At 39.8% G+C, this 27,368-nt stretch overlaps 1 protein-coding gene across 1 annotated transcript in view; it reads right to left on the bottom strand.

Moving 5' to 3' along the window:
* Nucleotides 1-5,243: 5,243 nt before the first annotated feature.
* LOC121277350 (chondroitin sulfate synthase 3-like) overlaps nt 5,244-27,368 on the bottom strand; it is a 236,843-nt gene continuing 214,718 nt past the window's right edge. Inside the window, exon 2 of the mRNA XM_041186719.1 lies at nt 5,244-7,537. Coding sequence (XP_041042653.1) covers nt 5,966-7,537 — 1,572 coding nt within the window. The 3' untranslated portion in view covers nt 5,244-5,965. The remainder of the gene's footprint in view (nt 7,538-27,368) is intronic.

Consider the following 27,368-nt stretch of genomic DNA (forward strand, 5'->3'; position numbering starts at 1 on the left):
ATTGATGCAAGTATTTCCATAAATTTAAATAAATGTACATATTGAAACAGTTGTTGCTGGTGCCTAGGCTTTCACATGAAGAAATAATTAGTAGCCAGACAATCATTGGTGCCTGTGGATGGATCCCTGGGAATTACTGATTAATCAAAAAGATGCAACAAATGTGCTGCTCTGTCTGCCTGTCAACACTCTGATTGTCAAATTTAGAATCACAAATTATTTTAGTGAAACTAGTTTGATGATTTCCTATTAATTTTTAAAAATCAGCCTGTTCCATGATTTAAAATTAATTCCCCAGGTTGGTCACTGCCAGTTCCAGCCTCTGCTCCAACTACCAGTAAAATAAGACCATTGGTGTGATTGACAGTCAGGCAGCCTGAGTTTGGTGAGCATGTCCCTCACCAAAAGTCTCTACTGCATAGCCTTCCACGAGAAGAATAGTATTAATTTGTTGGCTGGGGGTGGGGGATGGTGGATCAATGCCATTAGTGTTTTGTTCAGACGCTGTACCGGTTAAAGTGGATGTGAATTATTGACGGCAGCATTTCATCTGAAGGCTGGACGTGTCTAACACAGATCTGTTGCACCAGCAAGCAAGCCCATTGCCAATGCTGTAAGATCCTAAACCACCCCCAACGCCTGCCTTTAATCAACAGCCCTGTCCTCCTGAGATCTGCCCAGGAGCCCCCAGGGTCTTTTGAAAGCCAATCTCCTGAAAAATTTTTTTGATGTACACACTATACAGGGTTTTAATTTTTTTTCCATTCATATTGGAGACTATGTTCAAACGATGCACACGAGAAGGAAAATGTTTGCATGAACTCAGGCTTAGGGTTTCTACCAGGACTACATAGTACAGATAATTAAATACAAAAGCCACAACAAATATATATAATGGAAATTGGACACCGTTTCTAACACGGCTGTTTTCAAAACAGATTCTAATAGTCTTATTTTTAGTTGAAGTGCTATTTTAAAATGTTATTTAATATTTTTTATTTATCTACAAAGTATTTCCTACGTAGCATTAACTAATATTTTTCCTTCAAATAATTACAGAGAAATACTCTTTTGAGATGTTGCAAAGGGACATCTTGGATGAAGTCTTCAAAGAAAATCATTCATCAGTTATGTACTCATGCTGAATTATAATCATTAATAGAACCAGATAATATCTGCAACATGATAATGATTTTCAAAGTCATCTCATTACTAAATAAGACATTTGGATCTGACAGCTGTGAGCAGACTGTCAATTTATAAAGGACTGATTAAAACATGAGGAACAGTTGGGCTGCCTCAGCCACCTGTTTTAAATAATAATCTTTTCCACAAAGTACTTGATGTGTCTAATCATGTCTCTTTCCATTAATGTTTCCTATGTCTGTCAAAGAGAAGAAACTGCAATCTTTATGTAAAAGAAAGTGAAGGACTATTAAAAATACACAGCAAATCATGACAACTTAGTTCTTTGACCTCCAGACTAACCTATTCTACCACCTGATGTTAATCATAAATTACCTTTCAAGGCCTAAATGAAAAAAAAAGTTGTATTGTATTAAGGTAGTGAAAGTCATTTTCTTTTGAATAGTGGCTTGTTATATTCATGTGTAACTATATCAACACGTAGGATGCTTTCACATTTTGGTAAGTGAAAAAAGGCACAATAAACTTCAAATATCTGTTATACAATGCATGGGAGTGGATATTATTAAATACAGGAAACAATGAAATATCATTAGTGTTAATCTACAGCATCACACTAAGTACACATAGCCAACAAAAGTACAACTAGTAAATCAAAGCTGCTGACATTTTGTCATAAGGGTCACTTTTATCTCCTATTTTTCATACATGAAACTAAAACTTTGGAGTCTGTGGAAAGAAAAGTATGATAAATAATAAAATGACATTCTACTTCCCTGCATTCTACTCTCCGCTGCCCCTGACCCATCCACTCAGCTGTTCAGCAGGTGTGGTTTGATCGCTAACGCAGACTTAGTCAAGGATATTATTGCTATTTACAACAGTTACTATAAATTACTTCTATATTTTATCTTTTTGAGGTACTTCAACTTTGTTGTACACTGTTGCAAGAAAGAACCTGGAATTATATTGGGTCTTCCACATCCTTATGGCATTTCAGATTGCTTCATAACTCATGGTTCACATATTACACGGAGGCACTGTTACATGGGCAAAAGTGAAAGCCAATGTGCAAATAGCACGGTCCAACAAAACAGCGGGATAAATTAACAGTTAATCAATTTTGGCCATGATGGCTGAATCATAAATGCCAACCAGGACACTGGGAGAACTCCCTTGCTCTTCTCCAAATGGTGCAACGGGGTTTTCTAAGCCCAAATGCAGTGGCAGATGAGGGCCTCAATTTAGTAACTCATTTGAAGGACAGATCCTCCATCAATGCAGCACCTCTTCAGTTCTACGTTGAAGTGTCAGGCTAGATTATGCACCCAATCTTGTAGTGGAGTTTGACTGCAAAACCTTCTGACAGATGGGTGCACATGCTACCCGAGAGAAGGCAGCACATTGCTGTATAAAACCAATAAAGATAATTTTACATAGGTGCTAATTAGAAGATACAGATAGTTGGTAAAAGAAGTAAGTGTGATGTGAGGAAATTTTTTTCACCCAGAGGGTGGTTGAAGCCTGGAAAAAACTTCCAGAGGGGGTGGTGGAGGCAGGTTTAATCGAGGTATTCAAAAGGGAATTGGATTGCTACCTGAAAAGAGAGAATGTGCCAAGGTTATGGGGATAAGGCAAGGGAGAGGGGCTAGGTGGAATGCTCTTTCAGAGAGCCAGTGCAGACTCTACTGGCCGAATGGTCTCCTTCTGTATTGTGGGGATACTGTGAACTTTCTCAAATTGCAGGGCAAAATAAAATATATTCTTTCAATTAATGCTGGTGAATACTGCAAGACAAATGGTCTGCACTTGAAAGATTAACCTGTATTTCCTCTGTTCAGGTTCTATTAACCCTCTGGGATTTTCCGGCATTTTCTGTTTTTACTTCGGATTCCAACAAATGTAGTTTTCCTTTTATAAATTGTAAATTGCACCAGATGCTTTGAAAAACTGCAAAGTTTAAATGGAAAAATGAACTTTCAAGAGTCCTTTGATCCAAAAAACCAAACTATCAACTAGATACAGTAGTTGGGGTCTTGTCCAGGTCTGTTGGCATCAATCATCCTGCAAGTAAAAGTCATCATGAGTACTAAAGATAACAACTTTCAACTTTGGAACTGGGCAATTCAATATAGAAGAGAAAAACAGTGGAGTAATATTTCACCTTTACTGAGTAGTATAACCTGAGCAAAATGGAGGAAAACCCAGCAGGGATGATTCCATGCCAGTAACAGATACCACCTTTCTTCCATTTAAACTAGGCAGGAACCCAATTTTCCCTCCTGTGCTCTGTTCAGATGTTGCACAAAACTTAGGCGGTAAAGATGAAAATTTACCTCTGATTTTTAACCAAGCTTTGCTTTGTAAATACACAATCTGCAGAGGGATTAATAAATGATGTTCGAAATCTTTAAATCACAGCAGTTGGCAACTGGAATCTTTTTTGTCCTTCCAGATGGCTTCTCCCTTGGTGAAAATCTGTACCCATTTTTTTAAGGTTAGTCTTACAAGGTAATTTTGCGCAAAGGCAATTAATGTATCTGTACTGTTGAAGTTATTTGCTTAGTGAAAGCTTTTTAAAAGATGCATGGAGGGAACTTGTAGAAGCCCATTACAATCTTCTAATGAGTTCATATCTTCTAACATGGCACAAAAGATGGATTAAGTCTGGGACCTTCTTAATCTGTAAGAAATTAGTTCCTATAGTGAGCATTGCATTTAACAATTATGTCACTCAAGGAATGACAATTTTAATTGCTTAATATTTGAAGTCTCTATACTCAAATATTTTGAATCATAATTATGCCTTTCTACTCAGCTTGTATATTCCAAGGGTCAGTATTTTAAAGTTGATAATGTTGCTTTCACACTGTAGAACTCGCCAATTGATGGAAAAAGCAAAAGCCTTAGCATCTAGTATTCTCACCAAATACTCAAATCATAAAAAAGTCTGAAAATAATTGTGTAAGGTTTTCAAGAACCACTAGTAAAGAAATCAATGGCGTACATGTGTGGCAATGTCAGCATTACCAAAGCTGGACCCAAATTGTCTTTTGTGAACAAGTCTACACTGAGTTCTTACTCTTTGCACTCTAGTTGTTGTGCACAATAGACTGATGTTTCTTCACAGCAAGAAATTGCTTACAATTTGTGTTATAAAAAAATACAACAGCAGATCAATAAAAAATGTGCATCAGGATGTTTAGCAACCTGACTGGTTTTAGCTCTGTTACATACAAGATGATGAAAAAATGCAATTTTCATTTGCTCTTCTTTCAGTTGAAATATAGCAGCCATTTCTTAACGTTAATAGGAGAGAAAGCTGCAGCAGCAGCAGCAATCAAAAATACAGTGTCTTATTCTTGGAAGCAGAGTTTAAAACAACGTGCTGATGTTGGAAAACTCTTTTGAAATCTAAAACTTAATGTTCTAGAGTTTCCATCCAAAAATATTAAAAAACAGTGAATGAAAAGGAGAAAAGTTCAAGTTATATTAGTTAGCCCTTATATGGAATGCAATCCAGAATTCAATGGCATTCCTTAATGGAAGTGAAATAGCAAATACTGCCCAAGTCACCTGCTTCCAAGGACCTGGGTTGGGCCTACCCTTGAAGGCTAAAAGCTGGGTTTTTCTTTGTTGAATTACTGACTATAGAAGCTCAATATGGACTCAGTGCTCTGAAATATCATTCTTAGGCTAGACGGGCTTGGTGTCCCATGACAGTTTTAGTTGCTACACTGCATTGGATTTTCCTCCCTCGGGAGTAAGTTGGCTACAGATGGCAAGAAAAGCACCTGGAGTCCACTATGAATATGATGAAGGTGCACTGAGGAAAATTAGGTGGGTTCTTGGGGGTATAATGTCAAAGAGTTTAAGAACATTTCTAATAATAATTTATAGCAGCAAATCCTGTTATTTCTAGAGATTGTGCGAACAATGTGGCATTATTAAACAGCTCTGTTTCCTAACTGCAATGTTTTATCAATGAGGCAAATCATTGCATATCAGAAGCGTAACAGTCAAAACAAATTCAAACTCGAGTCCAGTGACATTTGCAAACTAGACAAAAACAATCCAATCATATTTAGAAAGTGAAATAATGTTTATGCAGATACTTTATTATAAATAGGAGTGTTCTCAGATGATTTGTTCTAAGCTGCAAACTGAAGGGGCATTTAAGGACACAAAGCTAAAAGAATGAAGAGACATGCCTACTTGCAGCATGTTTCCACTGAAGAAACCAGGAGTCATCTAAACTCATTGTACACAGTATACAGAATACATACATTTTCAGACATTTAGAGCTTGGTCACCAGTACCTGTAATCTCGTGAGAATATATTCCCACATAAAAGTTTTTAAAAGCAAACATACAATCATACATTTGTTCACATAGTTTTAAAAAATACTGCAGATGGTGAAAGTCAACAATTTTAAAGTCTGAACATAAATTAAAAAGTTTAGAATAGTTCTTTCCCACTTGAAGCTTAAAGCACTTTTGTGGCATTATTTCCATCGCATCAGTTTTAACTTTTGAGTTCAGATTCTGACACGTGAAGCACTTTTCCAAAAGCCTGTAGGAGGAATATGATTGACAGTACTCTCAAGTGTTCTGAATTTCCCCAGTTTTAGGCAAAAAGATCAAAATAACCCACTTTCAAAGCACTTTCCATTGGATGCTAAAATATTCATCAGCTTAATTCACCTTTTCTTAATGCTTTGAAAATCTTCTTTGGAAGAGGCGACTGGGAAACATAAGCATAACAATGTAAAAATCTGAGGTAAAACCCTTTGAGAGAGTGAGATAAAGAGCTTGAATGTCAGGATATAGTTCTGTTGTATCCACCATTTAGATGTTTTTCAAGCCAGAGTTCAGCCAACTGCATTGTTGATCCAAATGTACTTGCTTTGGACCCTAAACACATTTTATATTGCTTAGGATCTATATTAGGATCACAGTGAACAGGGTGGTAAACATGAACAACCCCAATTTCCTGGCTTCTAAAGGCATTCAAGCCAACAGAGATCACTTTAGTAAAAAGGTCCACATCTTCTAATCCCCAACCCTGAATGGAGGTATCAAACCCACCAACATGCAATAAATCGCTTTTGTATATGCAAACGATTCCAAAGCCATAATCCCGCCAGAAACCTGTCTTCTTTGTGAAAACAAAGTTATTATCATTTACTGGGTTACCACCATAAACTATTTTTGGATCATACTGACTAAAGATTACAGGAAAATAAACCTGTTCTCCCTGAATTGTATTGTCTCTACATCGTTGCACAAAGTCTGGAGAAAAAATTAAGTCGACATCGCAGAAGAGCAGCAAACTGTCATTATGAAAAGAAGAGGAGCCCATTTCTAGGGCTAGACCCCTGGAGAACTCCCCTTTCATAGGGAGAATGGTCATATCTGCTTTAGGATATTTAAGGTTAAGTTCTCTCATTAACTCCATGTGCTTGCCTTTATCTGGGATTGAATCAGAATTGAACAACAATATGAATAGTTTTACATTCTGCTTTGGAATAAGGCAAGTCTTCTCAAAGTTCTCCATGAACCGGACAAATGTATCATACCTTCCAGTGAGAGGGACTAGGATGTGAACTTTCTGGTCATTGCGTGGCTTAAACTCTTTGGTGGTCTCTGTGAATTGGAATGGCGAGAAGATCTTCAGTGAGTTTGAAAGGAATGAGAAAGACTGAGAGTCGCTGTTTATGCTTTCTGCAAGCTCTCTGGCATCAAGCTCTTCAGCTTCCTTCATGAATGCTTTACTGAAAGATTGTTGAATGTAGGCATGGCGTCTTACGGGAACAGTTACCTTTCTCCCCTTGTGTTTCTTGTAAAGTAGCAACAGATCCATGATGTACTCTGCTCCATGCATGGGATTAAGTCTGCGATAGCCATACTGAATTTCTTTAAATTCAATCACACGCCCCCTCGTCTTAGAGTTCCAATTGATCATCTCCATAACCTGCATTATTGTGTCATCCAGCGCTGCACGCAACGCACTGTTGATACCCTGACGAGGGATTTGTGTTTCCGCCATGCTGAAAAGGTGTTTCCCAGTCAGAAATTCCCATTCAAGGACCTCATTCCTGTCATGAGGCTGGAAACGCATAAAAGATGGCATCATTCCAAGTTGCTGATCCTCCTTGCGCACTTCAGTGTTGCTGAGCTTGCTCATAGAAACACTTTCGCGATGCAACTGAATGGTCCGATGGCGTAGTTCTGAAACTTTACGGGTCAGCAAGTAGTTATGTAATCTATACTGATAATCAGGTCTTTTGTTCGGATGGAGTGTTATCGCATTATGAATCTTGCTGCTGCGCAAATCTTGAATGTATCCCTTCTTGTTGTGCTCATAGTTCTCATAGAACAGCTGCTGCATCTGAGGATTTGAAAAAAATAAGTGTTATTTTCTTACTACAGTTAAGCGCTGAACCAGCACAAGAAAACATCAGGACAATTTTGTATACTGCTGTTAACACAATATTTACCATTTATGTTATGCTGTCTTAAAAGAAATGAAACAAACAAATTCCATGGAATGATTATTTCTAGGTAAAATTCTGAGGTAGTCAGGAATAGCCTGCTGCAAAGAATTTGCTAAAAGCCCATTGTGATAGCTACCTGCTGTGGGAATTTCTGCAATACATTTTTTCACACTGCAGTATAAAAGTCTGTTGCTGAATGCTGCTGTATTAACCACCCTTTAATCAGCATTCAGCACCAGCCCGGATAATGATTTTTAAGGACTTTGTGTAGCTACTTGCTAATAGACCTCACTATCGATGCCAGTGGTGATTCTCTGCAGAAAAGGGAAACCCAATGTGGGAAAATATATTAAAACTAAAATATTTCCTTCCCATTACATGTTCTTCATCCCTAATTTTGTCCTTCTTTATTCATAATTTTACATTCAAAGGATTCTGCCTGCACTTATTTTCTCCATCTAAAAGTATGAAGGATCTTAGTTTTTATGACAACCAATATTTGCTCTAATGTTGTAATTGTGACATTTTTGTTTTCAAATCTATTCAATTATTTGCAGTTCTGCTTCTAAATTAAATAACCTTTAATAAAAATCATGCACTCTTTTCTTTAGATTCCGACAGTTGAGAGGAAAAATAATTTGAATGAATATAAACCCACTTCAGAGAAGAAAACTTAAAGTCATCTGGCACCAGGCTTGTCATTGGAGACAAGAAAACAGACATAACAAACCAAAGGTGTCCAAAATAGATGAACAATTCCACACTGTTAGTATATTGCATATCAGTGTAAAGTGTGTGACCAGAATGGAGTTAATGGATCATTAATTAGTCAAGCCAATAAGAACATAGGAGCAGGAGTAGACCATATGGCCCCCTGGGTCTGTTCCACCATTCAATATGATCATGGCTGATCTTCAGCCTCAATTCCACTTTCCTGTCTGCTTGCACATCCCTCAATTCCATGAGACCAAAAATCTGTCTATCTTGGCCTTAAATATATTCAGTGATGGAACAGCCACAAACCTCCTCGACTCGGCCACTTATCTACCCCCGGTTTGTATATTCTCCAGGCAGGAGAAGTTACCTCAGAGTGTCTATGCTGTCGAGCCCCTTCAGAATTTTTTGTGTTTCAATGAGATCACCTCTTATTCTTCTAAACTCCTGAGAATATAGGCAGAATTTACTCAGTCTCTCATCACAGCACAAACCTCTCACCCCAGGAACTAGTCTAGTGAACCTTTGCTGTACTGTCTCCAATGTAAGTATATCCTGCCTTAAATAAGGAGACCAAAATTCACACACACTCCAGGTTACATTTGCTAATTTCCAATCCGCTGGGACCATTCTAGATTCGACAGGATTTTAAAAAATCATAACCAGTCCATCCCTCACCTCAGCAGCTATCTCCTTTAGAACCTTAGGTTGTAGGCCATCAGGTCCTGGGGATTTGTCAGATTTAGTCCTTCAGGTTTCTCCCAATACTTTCTCTTTGTTGATATTAATTACATTAATTTCCTCACTCTTATTAGCCCTTTCGTTATGCTCCATTTCTGGTACTCAAATTGTGTTTTCTGTGGTGAAGACAGAAAAATACATTTGTTCAATTTGATTAGTCCATTCTATATGAGATTGAATGTCCTCACAATTATGACATTGACTTTGTTATTTTCAGGACTACTCCTCCTCCTTTTCCATCTGTCTGTCTTTTTGCAAGTTAGAATATGTGTTTCCCAACCTTGGTTACCTTGTAACCATTTTGTGTAATGGTGATTTGAACTAAACTATTTATCTCTATTTGTGTCACTGGTTCAGTTATCTTCTTGCATAATCAGATAACGACTCTTTAATTTTATTTTCTACCAAGACTGGTGGTGGCAGCTAACCACCACCTTCTCAAGAGCAATTAGGGATGGACAATAAATGCTGGACTAACCAACAATGCCCGCGTCCTACGAATGAGTAAAAAACAATTTTTTTAACAATTGCATGGACCTTATTTGCTGATGCGCTATTATTGTTAAACTCTGTCCCTTTCAGTCCCACTCTGTTCGTCTTGACCCACATAGCTACACTGTTCAATTGTTTTAACTTTTTCATTGGATTTCTAAACCTCCCTTCACCTGAACCCTCCCTGCCTGTCTTAACTTAAAGCCCAATAACAGCTATAACAGTTCTAGTTATAAGATTCGCCAGGACACTGATCCCGGCCTAGTTTAAGTGGAACCCATCCCAATAAATGGCTCCCTCTTTCCTGAGTACTGGTACCAGTGCCCCAAATTGAAACCCCTTCCTCTCACACCACTCTTTCAGCTATGTGCTTAACTATCCAATCTGCTTGGCCCTATTCCCATTGGCTCATGGGTTCTACCTATATCGTCAGTTCCTTGTGAACCACAGCAACTGGATTGTCCCCTTCCTGCTCCAGGTTTGGCTCCAGTGATGTCCTTAACTTTGGTACCTTCAGAATTCTTAGCCTATCCCACTAACTATATTGCTATCTATCACTAACACATTCCTTTTTGCTCCCTTCACTTGAATGCCATCCTGCACCAGGATTCTGTGGTCAGTTTGCTCAGTCACAGCTCCTGTTCTCATTCACACAAGTAACAAGTGCCTCGTTATTTGTTGCTTTATTCTTTCCTGGAATATGGGTGTTACTGCCCTTAAACCAAGTGGATTGTATGGTCACTTCAGAGGGCAATTAAGAGTCAACCACATTGCTGTGGGTCTGGAGTCACGTGTAGGCCAGACCAGGGAAGGACAACAGCTTTCCTTCCCTAAAGTGCATTAGTGAATCAGATGAGTTTAATAACAATTGATGCTAGTCATGGTCACCATTTATTGAGGCTAGCTTTATATTCTAAATTTATTAATTGAATTTAAATACCACCAGCTGCTGTGGTGGGATTTAAATCCACGCCCTCAGAGCAATGGATTAGGCTTCTGGATTATTAATCCAGTGGCATTACTGCTACGCCACCTTCGGCCCCTGGTCAAAGTCAAGAGCTGAAGCTCCTCCATTACTACATGCTTGAGCCCAAAGATAACCAAAAACATATGACATGAATACACCTGAGAAACAGACTATACAGACCAGCTACAAGGCACAAGTCAGGAGTGTGATGGAATACCCCCACTTGTTTGGATGAGTGCAGTACCAACAACACTCAAGAAGCTTGACACCATCCAGGACAAAGCAGCCTGCTTGATTGGCACCCCACCCACAAACATTCACTCCCTCCACCAACAACACACAGTGGCAGCAGTGTGTACCATCTACAAGGTGCACTGCAGGAACTCAACAAGGCTCCTTAGGCAGCACCTTCCAGACCTAGAGCTGCAACTGTCTAGAAGGACAAGGGCAGCAGACACGTGGGAACACCAACACCTGGAAGTTCCCCTCCAAGCCACACGCCATCCTGATGTGGAAATATATTGCCATTCCTTCACTGTCATTGTGTCAAAATCCTGGAACTCCCTCCCTAGCAGCAGTTCAAGAAGGCAGCCAACCACCACCTTCTCAAGGGCAATTAAGTATGGGCGATAAATGCTGGCCTGGTCAGTGACACCCACGTTCCATGAATGAATTAAAAAAAAGAGCTGAGAGGCTTGATTTTGAGAGGAACGAAGGGCTGCTGACCTCTGTGGCCACCTCTAGCCACACCTGTGGACTGGCTTGCTGGAGCTCTTCTTCCAGAGGGAGGGAAGAGTACCGTTCTCTGTCTACCACAGCCTCGATCAGGGCCTCAGGAAAAGCAAGGGAGACAAGTGCCTAAACCATCACTGGTCTTCTGATCTCCCTACCCATTCGCTTCCAAGGGCTTGGCTGCTGTTCGCCTTTTAAATTATTCCTCTGTTCCTAGCTCCTGCCTGTGCACAATGCCCCTAATCAGGTGCCAACCTATCCCCAGGCCAATTAGTGGCTGATACTTCAAAAATTACATTGCGTCACTGATGCTGACGGGGTGCAGGGTCAGGCCGGAAACGTTCCAGGCATCGGGTTCCTGACTGCAAAATGAAAATTCGGCCCCAGGTGTCACACTAATATCAGGATCCTTCCAGACCGTCCCAATAGAAACATGCTATTGCATAGAGTACAAACTGAAAATATCATGGCCAGGTAAATGTCTCGTTTTCCATCAAATTGCCAGGCTTCTCAATGACAATGGCTTGAGAAGTGTACTGCAAGGCAAACGGGCCAAGACAGCAACCAATGCCCAGATTTTGAATTTCACAGGACTGATGATTGTGACTCATCATGTCCCATTAAAAATAAGCTGTCCAATCTGATAGGAACACCCTGACATCTGCATCAGAAACCAATTGCTAACAAGCAAATGGGAATTCTCATCTCAAGTTGGAGAAGCAGTATGCTGTTGTCTCCAAGATCCAAGTCCTTCAAGTTATACATCTTACTCATTTTGTATTAATTTTGTACCTGTAAACCTCCAATCTGTGAGACCTACGGTCATTGCCATAAAGCAGTCACATTAAAATCAGAAATAATAAAACTGTATATTTCCCAAAGACTTCAGAAATATTAGGTCAAAAAGCAAGCTTTTAATCTAGTGCTATGATGTACAGAATCACTGCAGAAATACTAATTCTATTAAATAGAACAGCTTTAAAGGAATTAAAAACATATTTTATGCTTATAATGAGGGTACACTTGAAGCAGGCAAGAAATTGAGTTCTCTTTATTTTACATCAACCTGCCAATTACTGTAGTGTTTATCATGCTCAGTCAGTCCCTTCCTCTATAATGGCTTTTTACCAGAAATTACTTGAACATTCTCATAGGAACACATATACACACAGACTTGGAAACTTGTCAAGTTTATATACAAAAATCCCAACTGATTAAATGCTGAAAAAAGGACAAAGATGTCCTTTGTCTACTAAGGTTTCACCGTAGTTTAAGTCAGACATTGCTGCAAAAAAATGGCTGCCAGTAAATGAGATAATTTAATTGCATCTGTAGAACTCAGAATCATACTTAGTTTAGTTAGCTTTCCATCTTCAAAAATTTACTTCAGCATTTTTCAGTATCGAGTGTAAAACTAAATTACAGCAGGAAACCGACAGCCTATAGGGTAAGTTTTTTGGTGATTCCCCTTCTGACAAAGGATCTTAATCAATCAGAGGACAGACTGAAGAATTGGATGTGCAGGCTAGGGAGCCTATTAGTTTAAAATAAATGATTAAGCGCATTGGGGTGAAATCTGTCTTGGGTAGAACTGTAAAATGGGCAATGACAACAAGCAGCCTGTTTTACACTCTGTCCAATTTCCTTTTCCACAGAAAAGAAAATCAGGCTTGAAACATAACAGGCTGCCTTCATGCTATCGTCCGTTTTGCATTACTGCAAACTTCACCATTTACTCTATGTACGATCCTCCAGATTGGAAGCAGAATTTCCAGAAGTAAACTCGAGAGAGCAGGGTATACAGCTATAGACCTTACTTGCTCTTTTCCTGTGATTGTGCTTCATTTTGTTTATGAGAGGTCTAATAGCATAGATTCAGAATAATAAACATGGGATAATTACCACCAGTCTGTAATCATTTTATTTTACTGACACTTTTACAGTCATTGCTCCTTTGAATTGCCTCATTTGTCCTTCTTACATTGCAAATACACGTTTCTCCTCTTTGCTACATTCTCAATTGAAATTGTGACACAATATGCAGTGTGTTACTCTAATTCATGCATGCACACCAAGAACAAATCCTTCACCATTAACCTCGAGGCAGCCCATAATTACCAGTATAACTAAGGTCTACTGGATAGGCAACAAATTCCACAGATACTGATCTGAGACTGCAAAGTGATATGAAAGTACTGAGGCTTTAGGGTAATTATTTTAATTTTAATGCTCTTTAATTTGTTCTTGCTCATTTAGTGGTCTTCCTATGTATATTGTTGTCTGATTACATGCCTGCAGAACTAAGCCTCTAATCCGACAGAAACCTAGAAGATTACAAAAGGAAATTAGCATACTGAATGGAACCTCGAACATAATTACTCAGGGTGGTTGCATATCTACCCCTCTTATATAAGTAATTGGTTCATGGCATTTGGCAGCAGTGATAATGGAAGGGGCCAGCTGGGGTGAAACATAAACTGAAAGAGGTGACAAATATAATATTTAGGATGTGAGAATTGCAACAAATAGTTTCTTAAAATTCAATGAATATTTAGCTTTAGACTTCCTAAAATAAACAAACTCGCTGAACTTACATTGACAAGGGGTTCACTAAGCTATTGTGTTAACACAGTTCTTCACTGTTTTGGGAGATTCATCTTTGCATAATTAAGTTTGCTTGGCACCCAGGTGATGGCACGAAAAGAGATTAAGATGGAAAGTGCTGAGTGAAGCCTCCAACATTGCTAAGGATGTGCACTGAGATCAGTACCTTAGTTTACCTAGGTCACTCTTGCAGGATTACCAAACCACTTACCGCACGGTGTGGCAGTTCTTGGGCTGGAGGAGGTTATACTTGCTGCTTCTGCAATCTGCCTCTATAGGGCCTGAAGCATCCATTTATGGGTTTTCTTCCCCTCGCCTCCCTGCCCAGATTAGTCCTTACTTCAGCCAGTAAACCATCCACTGCTACATATGAGAATCTGGGTGTTTTATTTTAAGCTGCTGGTCATCCTAAAATAGATCTTGTTAACAAAAAGCAAGTGTCCCTTTAGATGCAACATCTCCTTCCCTCTCAGCAGCTGTAAACGACATGGAGGGGTGTTACTGCTCATAAGTTGCCCTAAATTTATAATTAGAGCCCCTGGAGGAATGATCAGCGAGTTAGCAATAGGGTTGTGTCTATGGGGAAAGGTCCTGCCTCACCACTGCCCATGCCAGTTGGCCAAAGGTGAACAGCTCTGTTGGCCCTTGTCTAATATAAAAATGTTACTTTAATCACATTTTTATAACAGCACTGGCACATATCTATCACATTAGCACAATTTCTTGGGCTCATTTTGAAAGCAAGTAATCTTACAGTTTCAGAAAATAATGCTGACCTTGTATGCTGCACATTTTATGATGCCCCCTGTGGTAGAAGCACAATATACAAATACAAACTGTATTTAGCATGCACTTACATAATCTTAAATACCTCCATCCCTTAACCTCTATTTTCTAGAGAAAAGAGCCCCAAGCAGTTCAGTCTTTTCTGATAAGTGTATCCTCTCAGTTCTGGTATCATCTTGCGAACCTTTTTTTGAACTTTCTCCAGTGTTCTATGTACTTTTTATAATGTATCCAATTCCTTCTACAAATTAGTTGGGGTGTCAATGTGTAAAGCTTCCAAGCAGACATCTGCTAAACGTTTCAATTAAGGAAGGGTAAATCGGAGGGGTAGTGTTCAACTTGGGGAGGAACAGCTACCATATCTGTCTCTCTCAAACCCAAAATAAGTGATCAATATATATTAGGCAATGCATATTGCCTTGGAACAAAGCTTAGTACTAAACAGAATAACATAGCTGAAAGTATTTTAATACACCTCATTGGGAGACTTGTGGAGCCTGTCCAAATTAATCACGTGACGGAACTGAGCTAAACCAGTGACTGCTAATCCATATCATGCTTAGGCTGTAAATTAATGCAGAGCGTTACAGCATTTCAGTGTATTCAAATATAAAAAAAGAGTTTGTGATATTTCATACCATTGCTAATTCTGAACAAACACAAGTTTCCATGAAAAGGTGGATTTGACTCAACTAGAAAACTAGAAACTGTAACTGAATTTATTTTGTATAGAACTAAAATTTCCAAATAAATTTCATAACGTATCTCTTCAGGTGCTGAGTGTTGCCAACACATGTGGTTCTTGTTTCAGATTTCCAGCATCTTGCTCTCTTTGTGCAATTTTATCGGTTTACTCGCTAGAAAAGCTTTTATTGAAACAAAGGAAATTCTTGATATTTGTTGATGCCCATTAACAATATCACTGAGCTACTGCAAACCAAAGTTGTTTCTTGAATCAAATCCACAAGTTAGTTCCCATGGAGTGGAAGGTAATCTGAGGGATGGTGTGCAATTTTAAACTGAATGATGTCACACACTTGAGGGGATGGCACCACGTGTGTGAAGCAAAAAATGTTAGCTGAGCACTTAAAGTGAGGTATATGGGTAAATTTTATACCATAGGAACAGGACCCTTTTCCTTTCCCTACCTGACCTGGCTACTGCAGTCAAAAGGGCAAGTGTATGGCCTGCTCCTGTGGCTAATTGCCAGCAAATACCAGGTTCTGCTTAGATATGACTTGCCTCTCAACTCCTCCAATATGTTGCAACCTCTGCTTGGTACCATCCTGCTGAATGTGGCTCAGATTTTATAAAATGAGTGCAGCAGGACTCAAGTTGAGATATGTCCCCACTGAATGGAGTGCACTAATACTCAAATGAATGGTGCCACCCCCGCTAAAGACAGTTAACAAAGCTGATTCACCGCTAAAGATAACGAGGTGGAACTCATTAGAGATGATTTCAAAAAAGCCCTGAGGTGCTGTTTTATAAATATATGAAAATGCCTTAGTGTATAGTCCTGGCTTTTAGAAATCATTATATTTAATGCAGTTATTAGCATAGCTTTCAGCTATCTGACAGAGCTTAAACGTGGCACAGCAAATGGCAGCAGATGAAAAGCTTCCATGAAAAGTGGGAGAAATCTGTTCAAGAGCTTGCTGGAAGAACACCCCAAGCTTCAGGTAACGTGATCTGCAAGCAAGAAATTTCCAGTACATTTCCTGCACAACATTTTTAATAAATTAGAGTTCTATCAACCTGATCATTCGTGTTGCTGTTAAACATTGTTTTAAACTTTCAGCTTATTTGTATAACACATATCAATAGTGAAATATAACATTTACTTCATAAATCTATGGCTAGCTACACAACTAATGGACTACAATGTCTAATAACAAAATAAAACAGGATGAATTTTCCTGTGGGCGTTGGGGAACATGACATTTAGGCCTTATGCAAGTCCTGAGCCCATGCTTGCCGTCAAGCTGCCTGCTGGAACAACTTTACTTGAGGCAAGCTGCAAATTGGCTGCTTCCAAGTTCACAGTTCCATTAAGGATGGCGTAGAGGTTCCCGAGATTGTAGGCCTAATGAGGGAGCCTGAAGCACTGATCGACCAACAGCCCCACAGAGACAGAGGTGGGTGCTGCTGAGGCACAAATGTGAGCATGAGGGTGTCTCAGAAGCCTGTTGAAAATTTAAAATAAAGGAAGGCCCACAGTTGTTAAGGTCGTCAGCGTGGAGGGGAAACCCCTTCACAGGCATGGTTTTGGCTGCATCTGTGGTCTTTTCAGTTCACCACCACCTTCTCAAGGGCAATTCGGGGACGGGCAATTAGCCAGTGATGCCCGCATCCCATGAACAAATAAAGAGAAAACACTTGCGGCTCATTCATCAGGCTAATGGGAGGAGGCTCCCAATGTCCCTTTGGCCTGTGGCCAAGTTGCTGCCAGTATCCGGGCTCAGTCAGGGTGGGGGGTAGGTTGCGCCCCACCACCTCCAAAGCCACCTCCACGCAGCAGGAAAAATTTCAGCCAATGAGTTTCTCCCTAATTTGCTGTTGGCTTCCTGAAGCTGGCACTACAATAATCAAACTGGAATAGAAGTGTTAAGAGATTCATTCCTTCACAGATTTTAGTTCAGTCACATGTTTGCTCATGTTATACTGTAATTTTTACAAGGATCTTTATTTGAGAAAGAAAGCCAATTATTTAACTTTTTCAGCACCTGGTATCCACAATAAGGAGAAATAAACAACAAAAATGAATCTCCAGTCTTGGCTGAAGCAACGGTTCTGAAGATATCACTCATCTAGAGAAGCAGGAGTTTAGCTTTAGTTCCTGGCTGTGATCACGATGCAGTAAAGACTTGTTGGAAACCATGCATGTGGGTCTCAGGTGAGGAAGGGATCAGCTTTGTTAGAGATAGCCCTCACAATGAAATCAGCTTCTGATTTTCACTGCCAAAGTTTCCCTTTGATGAGGAATTATACCTAGTATGAGTTAACATATTTACAAAAAAAAATGAAGAACATTGGATATAGCGAAGAAACATGGAAAAAGTTAAAATCGATGTAACTAATACCACAGGCATTGATATGTTAATAAATATTAAATTTTATAATGGCTAATTAGTAAATGTATATAGAACTTCCCTAGGTTTCTACTGCTGATAAATAATACCAACAGGCCTGGAACGTAGTGGGCTGATACCAAACATGATAGCCAGAACCAGTTACTTCCTTTAATTACACACATCCAACTACTTGTGCAAAGCCAGAAAGAAAAGGAAGTTATATTCACACTTTTTTTGCTTCCTGTTGACATCTGTGTACAAGTACTGCAGCATTCCAGAGATGCATGTTTTGAACTATCACCTGCTGTTAAATGGATGAAATAGATTAAAGAATTTCATAAAGTCTATTTAGACAAATCAGTTTTTAAATCAGATCATATAGTTATCTGAGTTTCTAAAAGTGACTAATCTTCATGTTTCTGTGTTCAACAGGTATTGAATGCAGACTTATAATAGGACTCGTTACAACATTTACATACAGAGAAGTCCTGATAACTATTTTTTATTCATTTATGGGTTGTGGGCTTCGCTGGCTAGGCCAGCATTTATTGCTCATACCTAAATGCCCTTGAAAAGGTGGTGGTGAGCTGCCTTCTTGAACTGCTGCAGTCCCTGTGGTGTAGGTACACCCACCGTGCTGTTAAGGAGAGAGTTCCAGGATTTTGACCCAGTGACAGTGAAGGAACGGTGATATATTTCCAAGTCAGGATGGTGTGTGGCTTGGACGGGAATTTCCAGCTGGTGGTGTTCCCATGTATCTGCTGGCCTTGTCCTTCTAGATGTGGGTTTGGAAGGTGCTGCTTAAGGAGCCTTGGTGACTTTCTGTAGTGCATCTGTAGACGGTAAACACTGCTCTCACTGTGTGTCAGTGGTGGAGGGAGTGAACGTTTGTGGAAGGGGTAACAATCAAGCAGGCTGCTTTGTCCTGGATGGTGTCAAACTTCTTGAGTGTTGTTGGTACTCATCCAGGCAAGAGGAGAATATTCCATCACACTGCTGACTTGTGCCTTATAGATGGTGGACAGCCTTTAGGGAGTCAGGAGGTGAGTTACTTGCCACAGGATTCCTAGCCTCTGACCTGCACATGTAGCCAGTGTTTATATGGCCAACTCAGTTCAGTTTCTGGTCAATGGTAGCCCCCAGGATGTTGATAGTGGGGTATTCAGCTATGGTAATGCCATTGAACATCAAAGGGTGATGGTTAGATTCTCTCTTGTTGAAGATGGTCATTGCCTGACACTTGTGTGTCACAAATGTTACTTGCTTGTCAGCCCAAGCCTGCATATGGTCCAGGTGTTGTTGCGTTTGGACACGGACTGCTTCAATATCTGAGTCATCGTGAAATAGTGTGAAATGTTCAATCATCAGCGATCATCTCCACTTCTGACCTTATGATGGAAGGAAGATCATTGATGAAGCAGCTGAAGATGGTTGGGCCAAGGACACTACCCTGATGAATCCTGCAGCGATGCCCTGGAACTAAGATGATTGACCTCCAACAACCACAACCATCTTCCTTTGGGCTAGGTATGACTCCAACCAGCAGAGAGCTTTCCCCCAATTCCCATGGACTCCAGTTTTGCTCAGGTTCCTTGATGCCACACTCGGTCAAATGCTGCCTTGATGTCAAGGACAGTCACTCTCACCTCATCTCTGGAGTTCAGCTCTTTTGTTCATGTTTGAACCAAGGCTGTAATGAGGTCAGGAGCTGAGTAGCCCTGGCGGAACCCAAACTTAGCGGCAAGTGCCGCTTGATAGCGCTGCTGATAACACCTTCCATCACTTTACTGATGATTGAGAGTAGATTGATAGAGCGGTATTAGCTGGATTGGATTTGCCCAGGATATACCTGGGCAATTTTCTACATTGCCAGTGCTGTAGGTGTACGGAACAGCTTGGCTAGGGGCGCAGCAATTTCTGGAGCACATTATTATTGCCGGAACATTGTCCAGTGCCTTCAGCCGTTTTTTTGATGTCACGTGGGGTGAATCTAATTGGCTGAAGACTGCCACCTGCGATTGGGTACCTCCGTGCTTCTTTTGCACTGGGTTCCTCCATCATTCAGGATGGGGATATTTGTAGAGCCTCCTCCTCCAGTGAGCTGTTTAATTTTCCACCACCATTCACAGCTGGATGCTATTCGTTCATGGCATTTATTGCAGCCCATCCCTAATTGCCCTTCAGAACTGAGTGGCTTGCTAGACCATTTCAGGGGGCATTTAAGAGTCAACAACATTCATTTAAGAGTCAACAACATTGCTGTGCTGGAAACACATGTGGACCAGACCAGGTAAGGATGGCAGATTTCTTTCCCTAAAGAACATTAGTGAACCATTTTGGTTTTTACAACAATGGACAATGGTTTCATGGTCATCATTAGACTTTTAACTCCAAATTTTTAATGAATTCAAATTTCAACTTCTGCCATGGTGGGATTCGAACCCAGGTCCCCAGAGCATTACCCTGGGTATCTGGAGTACTAGTCCAGTGACAATGCTACTATGCCACCACCTCCCCCAATTCTCTGCTTCTCAAATAAGCTGCAGATGATACAAATCAGTGAACTAAACATGGTGAAATGATATAATTACTCCATTTTGATAATGTTCTGGATGAAGCAAACTATGCCTTTACCTGGTAACTGAAACGGGGCATTATCTCTCTGGCATTGTAAAAATATGAAGTTGATAAACAGTGGTATCCAAGAGACGCAAATGGCTTTACTGATTCTATCTACTAAAGAAAAAATGGGCTTTTAAAAATCTAATTATAAAAACCAAGATTGGCACAATACTCATGGCAGCCGATATGGTGCCACCAATCAAAGTTCTGACAGCATCTGTTCTATGCCACATATGAATCATTGACCAAACCACAATGATTCCCTTTTAAACCTAGAAGCCTCGCACTGCCTTTGCAAATGGTCTCAAGTATTTAAAAACAAAGAGCAAAAAGATTAATTCAGTTAGATCATCAGTACCAAGCCATGTTTCCATACACACCCCATCCCCAAACAGCCTGCTTCAGGCAAAGTGCTGTTATAGTTGCAATCTGGGCAGCAGAGTACATCACAGTCACTGCCAGTGTTATCTCCTGCCAACAGAAGTGATTTTAGTTACAGTTAGTAAGGGGACACGGGCCCTATTCACAAAGGTTTTGTAAAACTAGCAGAAAGTCTTCTTTCCACTCCCTTTCAATTCTTCATTTTCCACAAACTGCTACAGATGCCCATTGAGTATAAAATTCAATTTTGCAAGTTCCATCTTGCTTGTGATTTTTTTTACTGTGTTCCTCATCAGAAATTAATACAACACAGGCAACTGGAATTTACAAAGCTTTTTGGAACCCACTTACCCCTGGATAATTAACTAATTAGAGGAATTTTCAGTTCCAGTTAATGACTTGAAAACAATCTGGCATGGATTTGACCCAATGCAATGTGGGCACAAAATATGACAGAATGGTCCAGAAAAGTATCACAAATTCAATTCATAGGCCAGGTGACCATTCATTATCAATAACTTGTATTTTTATCTAACAGTAGCAGGGGCTGGTGCACTGGCAATACCTAGGCATTTGTGAACCTCTATGGGTGTCTTCTATGCTCTCAGGGACTAACAACTTTGACTACATGAGTTGCCTTTGGTTGCATACAGTTGTGTCACCTTATGTGATAACTAACCAGTCAATGTATATGAAACAATACATCTTCTTTCTCTTAGTAATTGCACAATTGTAGCTCTCATTCCACCTAATGAACAAAATTTGAAAGATTCCTTTCCATGAAAACAAAAGTGCCTGAATTAGCCAAGGTGAAGTTACTTTTCCAGTTCCAATTGCTGACAAACAATATAAGACTTTCTCCTGGGCAGGAGAATGGAACTGATGTAGCCTATGCTCATCTGATCAGAAGAGTCACTTCAGGTCATCTCACCTTTCTGGAGAAGTTACATTGGAGCTTAGTATCTAGGAAATTATAATGTTTTCTGTAATCAGTAAGGTTGTAAAACAACAGAAAAAAAATGTGTTGTCTGGCTTTTAAGACCTACAGATTTGTCAAGCAATTGCTGTTACAATGTCATACAATATGATGTATTCACAATTGCTATAATTACTACACTAACAATGAAACGGTACAATTCTTAGACATTTTTAAACAAAGCCAAGAAAAAAAAAACAAATTCTTTCATCAACAGGCTCCTTTTGTTTGTTAAAAGTCAGCTCTAAACTAGTAGCCAAGTCTTATTGGCATGTTATGATCTTTCCTTCTGAGGGTGGCCTCTGCTTTTCTGTTGCCCTCCGGCCTGATTTTCTAAGGTTGTTTTGACAGTTTAGTATCACGAATATGATAAGAACACTACAGCAATCATAATCTGCTGTTTTATTTTCTTTTGTATATTGGTTGCTGGCCAAATTTTCACAAATGGATTTATTGCTGGTTCCATCTTACTGCGCACTTCATTTGAAGGACATCAGTTCATTCCTCACTTTCTTCAAAAGCCAAAGCACAATATTATTTCAAGTACAGCAACAATATTAAACCATTCTACTTTATGTCAAAGGTCCATATCTTTTCTCCTTACTGATATCATCAGTTAACTTACAGATGCTGCTCTTGCCATTCTTTTATTTTGTCTTTAATTTATCCATGGTGACCAATTTGCCTACCAAGGTATATAAAGTTTCTTACAATTGCTTCATCTAAGGTTTAGATTTCTCAGCTAACTCAGTCCAAGACTAGCAGAACAGTGTGCTTTTGTTAGATCTGGTGAAGTGATCTTTGATCGGTGCTAACGGTCCACTACTATACAACATTAATAATATCAAAAAGGTTCCGTTTGTCTTCCAAGGTGTGGACTATTTCTCAACAATAGTGAAGTGCAAACATTTAAATGGTTGACTTGCATACAAAGCATAATAACCACTTTAACAAACTATCAGTTACATTTCTAACATACTAAGTTGCTGCCAACTTAATTCTACACTTTCCCAGAGAAGAATTTAATTTTACTAAATTAAGGTTTGTTTACCTATTCTGATCTACAACATTAAACTCTTTACCAAAACACAAACAGGTAAAACCATTCACTTTCCAATTAAACAGACAGGTTTGTTAAATCTAAATTGTGTTAAATTCAGCACGCCAACAGACTATGACCTAGAAATTTGAGCATGCCCAAAACAATCTGAATGGATAGGCCAAACGAGCACATAATATTGGGTCATATTATCATCATACCTATGAAGCGTACATGTCTCCCCATTGTAATTGGCGCTCATCTTTCTCTATTCCTGTTCACATGTCTCCCCACCTCCCTTCCTACCTCCTACTCACCCCTCTCTCATCCCTTCTTCCTGCGTCACCTTCAAGAGGCTTGAAGACTGAATAGGGTCAACATATTCTCAGGAGTAGTGGAGGCAGGGCACAGCAGGAGGACTGGGGAGAGGAGGGACAATATTGGTGAAAGTGGGTTGGTTTGGGCCAGTAATGGAGGCTCACAAGACAGTTTGATCTTAGGAATGGGGAATGGAGGCCTTGGAGGTCATTTTGATCTCTGCTTATAAAAATGAATATTGAAGTCTGAAAAGGTACACATTTATTATATAATTAGAATAACTAGAAGTCCATGAGAGGATATGGAAACAGGAGTTACGAAGGTTAATCAGGTATGAGTGACATACAGAAATTAAGACACATTAAAAACACTGAAAGCTCAAATTGACAGAACAAAAAACTGTATTTAAGGTAATTTGATTCATATCAAAAGTAAAAATTTCTTCCTGGCACAATCACACTAACTGGACTGGATGAATCTGTGACAGAAAAGATGTAACACACTTAATACCGAAAACTCCGATCACATCACCAGTTATAGGCATAAATGTTACTACGAGCATTCCTTTTGGAGCAAGCTTCGTATGAAAATTTTGGATAGAACATGTTCCACAGAACAAATCTGATGTATCATAAATACTTCCATTTTTACCCAATCTCAATGTGAAAAAGGACTTGCATTTATATGGCACTTTTCAAACCTACTGGCCCTCTTAAAGTGCTTTACAGCCAATGAAGTAGGTGCAATCACTGTTGTAAAGTAGGAAATACAGCATCCCATTGTACAGTAAGTTCCCACAAACAGCAACGTGATAACGACCAGATTTCTCTCTCGTGTGATATTGATTTATCGGGCAGGGCACCAAGGATAACTCCCCTGCTCTCCTTTTTGAAATATTGCCATGGGATGTTTTTATGTTCACCTGAGGGAGCAGAATGTGGGAGGCTGCCTGGTTTCCGGTTAACTTTTGACAGATGACTGCTGACTTTACTGCAGCTGATGGTCCTGTGGACAGGTCTCGTCTAAGTTGGAGATGCTGAAGTGCAAATCCAGGGAGATGTTCTTTCATGCACCCCCTCCACCACCCCCCCCACTTTCAGGTGACCCAGGACTGACTGCACTATCTGGGGCTATATCAAGTGTTAAAATCATCAGGCACTGGAACAAAAATTAGAGTATCTTCGGACAGTATTGCAATGTATTAACACATTGCACCTTTGAGCCTTGTAGCAATTTACAGCGTGCAAAAACATGTGGGGTTTGTGACTTGCATCGGGACCTGTAATAAAATCAGGATTACAACTTCGAGCGTATCTTTTCATTTTTGTACATGAAACGCTTTATTCTGGTTGAGAGGCTTTGTATAAACAGATACCAATTGACCCAGGAACCTCACAATGATGATCAGTTTTGACTCCTGGATATATGAATCACTGCATGATTTTCAGAATAAAATTTAATTAACTACTGCAGAGATACCATTAAGGTCAGACTGGAATAAAAGGAGATTTATTGAAACGAAGGAAATTGCGTGCGTCAAAAACTTGGCTAAAGCAGCCTGGAGCAATGAAGATGCTACAACAAAATCACTGTTGGATGAACAAACACTGTAATTGGCTTTTACAGGGCTGTCAAACCTCATTCATTTAAAATTAAAATGCATATGGTTTCCAGCTGTTTTGTTTCTTTCGGAACATATAAATGTATAACCTATTGCTCTGTTATTATCAGAAAACTGATAATTCCAAGTACGCCACCTGCTTCACCAAAGTATTTACATGTGGCCATCTTAGTAGTTGCCCAATCTTTTTCACTGCAGAAAGGCAGCTGCTTCCATGCCCACGTACAAAGCTTCAAAGTCTGCTGTTCATTGCTAGTTACTGTTCTCAAAGCTCTATTTCTACCAGTTTGTCTTCAGTTTTCACAACTAGCACTTTGATAACTATTTTAATGGCAAGGGCAAATTCAAAGGCATGCTTGTAATCAGGGTTTTATCTTGTTTGAATCACTTAGGCCTGGATTTTTGCTCCCGAAGTGGGTATGCAGAGCTGGGAAATATCTCGGTTAACTAAACCTTAAAATACCTCAAATGGCGGGATCTTTGTTCTCACGAATGTGGGAGGGGTGGAGTGCAGAGTCGGCCCACCACCTCTGGACGCACATTGTTGGCGACCACAGGGGCTGCTGAGTGCTGAAGCAGGTTGGTTAAAAGGTCTGTCTCATTTTCTGAGACTTCATCCCAGTTGTTTTTTTTAATTTTAGGCCCTCTAGGCCCCACTCCTCATCAGCCATCCACTCCCTAATGTCCTTACATGCCAAATCATGAACCGCTGCACCCACCACCCCCCCGACACACACACACACACACATACACAACTCCATAGCCCCTTATATCCCGTGTCTACTCAGGACTACCCACCACACCTTGCCCTTACACCTTCCATGCCAACTCACCCAGTATCCACCATGGGCAGACCTCAGGAGCCATGCTGAAATGAAGTACAGTTCTAAATATCAATTGCACACTTCACTATATAAAAAAACATTCATTCATGAAAGCCCATTCAATACATTTAAATCTCAAGTATTTAATCCCTTAAAAAACAAATATTCATAACCCCATGAAGATAGCGAATCCTTTAATAACCTCTTGGCACTGTCAAACCGTGAACTTACCAAACTGTGATAATGAAAGGCTGTGGAAAGCAATCATGCAGTAATGCTCCTATAATGATAGCACTTAGGTTATGTCAACAGGCAACTACTGGAACTGCAAGCAGATCTTTTCAACTCATGGAAAAATGAGCCAGCCTATGACCAATTTTTAAAGGGCAGGGTATTTAAGTAACCTAACAGTTTCACATTACCTAAGACCTTATCAACGCTTTAGGAGCATTTATGCCTACCCTAAAAATTTGTAACACATGCAGTGTGGGATAAGGCCCTCATTCCAGCATAAAATGGGGTCTATTTGAACTCAGCATGGAGTTGAAATGGCCCTGTTGATTTCAGCTTTCCTCATGTGAGTCATGCCTGCCCCTGTTTGCACTCCCCCCATCAAAAATAGAATCTGTTTGAAATGGGGGTGGGACTTCCGGCCTTGGGTTCCCAGTGCCATTTTGGATGATCTAGGCCTTAGCTTCAGCATGTATAAGCTTCACCGCGGAGTGTGCATTTGAGATATTCAGGCAACTCACTGAGGCAACTTTTTGGATATCAGCAATATTTCTGCTCATCTACTGACACCTAGAAACAATATGGCCACGTGCACTGAACCATTTGTTCATTCACTGTGGAATGAAGTTTGCAGTTTCTGACAAAGTTTCAGGTGTCAGAAATAGATTTATGAATCTGCCACAGATCACTAATTAAGCTCATTAACAGAGTGTGCGCATATTCATTGTGTGGATACACAGATCCAATTAAGAAGCACCCATGCCATTAGCTTATATCGCCTCCATAAATGCTGCCCATATGCTGAGTATTTGACATTTTCCATTTCGTTTTAGATTTCCAGCATCTGTGGTTTTGTTTTGCTTTGTGTTTAAAATAAAGTGGGCCATGTTATAATATCTCGCTCAATATTGTGCTTCAGACTGATATTTCTGTCACAATGATTTCCACTTATTTATGGTAGAAATATCTTTTCAAACTAAACATCTGCATTGGCCACCACAACATTTCTTGTAAGTCTCAGTATGTTAAACTTGAGACCTGGCCTGTTCCAATATAAAATTTTGCATTATAGGCTAAATTTTACAAAATTTGTGCCCTGGGTGCACAGGTTTACATTTCAGGAGCAACTGGGAATGAGATATGCAGGAGGCCCGTGGAAATTTTCATTCATTAATCTTCTGCACTGACTTGTAAGATCTACATAAATATACAATCTTCAAATTGTCTTCCATGACTGCTTTGGGGAGAGCTGTGTTTGTTTTTCTGCATGGAGAAAGATGCAAAAGGCTTCTGGATTAGGACACAGCTACACAAACAGAGCAACCTTTCTTCTTTGCTGTCTCTGTATTTGAAGAAGCATACATGTCAGCAGCTCAGCAATGCAAAATCTAAGCTTCTTCACCCAGTTATTTAGAAGGTGATGCTTCAGACAGTCCATGTCAGCCAATCCAGAATTCAGGAGTTACAGGCCTATCCCCACACTGTTTCCAGGTAGCCTAAGTTATCTCTGATGTACATGCCAATTGTGAAGAAAACGTGAAGACTGAAATGACATGTTAAGAAATGGTAACACCAGTAACTCTGACTGTCTTTTCTCTTTATA

The sequence above is a fragment of the Carcharodon carcharias genome, chromosome 4, assembly GCF_017639515.1.
Source record: "Carcharodon carcharias isolate sCarCar2 chromosome 4, sCarCar2.pri, whole genome shotgun sequence".
Classification (NCBI taxonomy): domain Eukaryota; kingdom Metazoa; phylum Chordata; class Chondrichthyes; order Lamniformes; family Lamnidae; genus Carcharodon; species Carcharodon carcharias.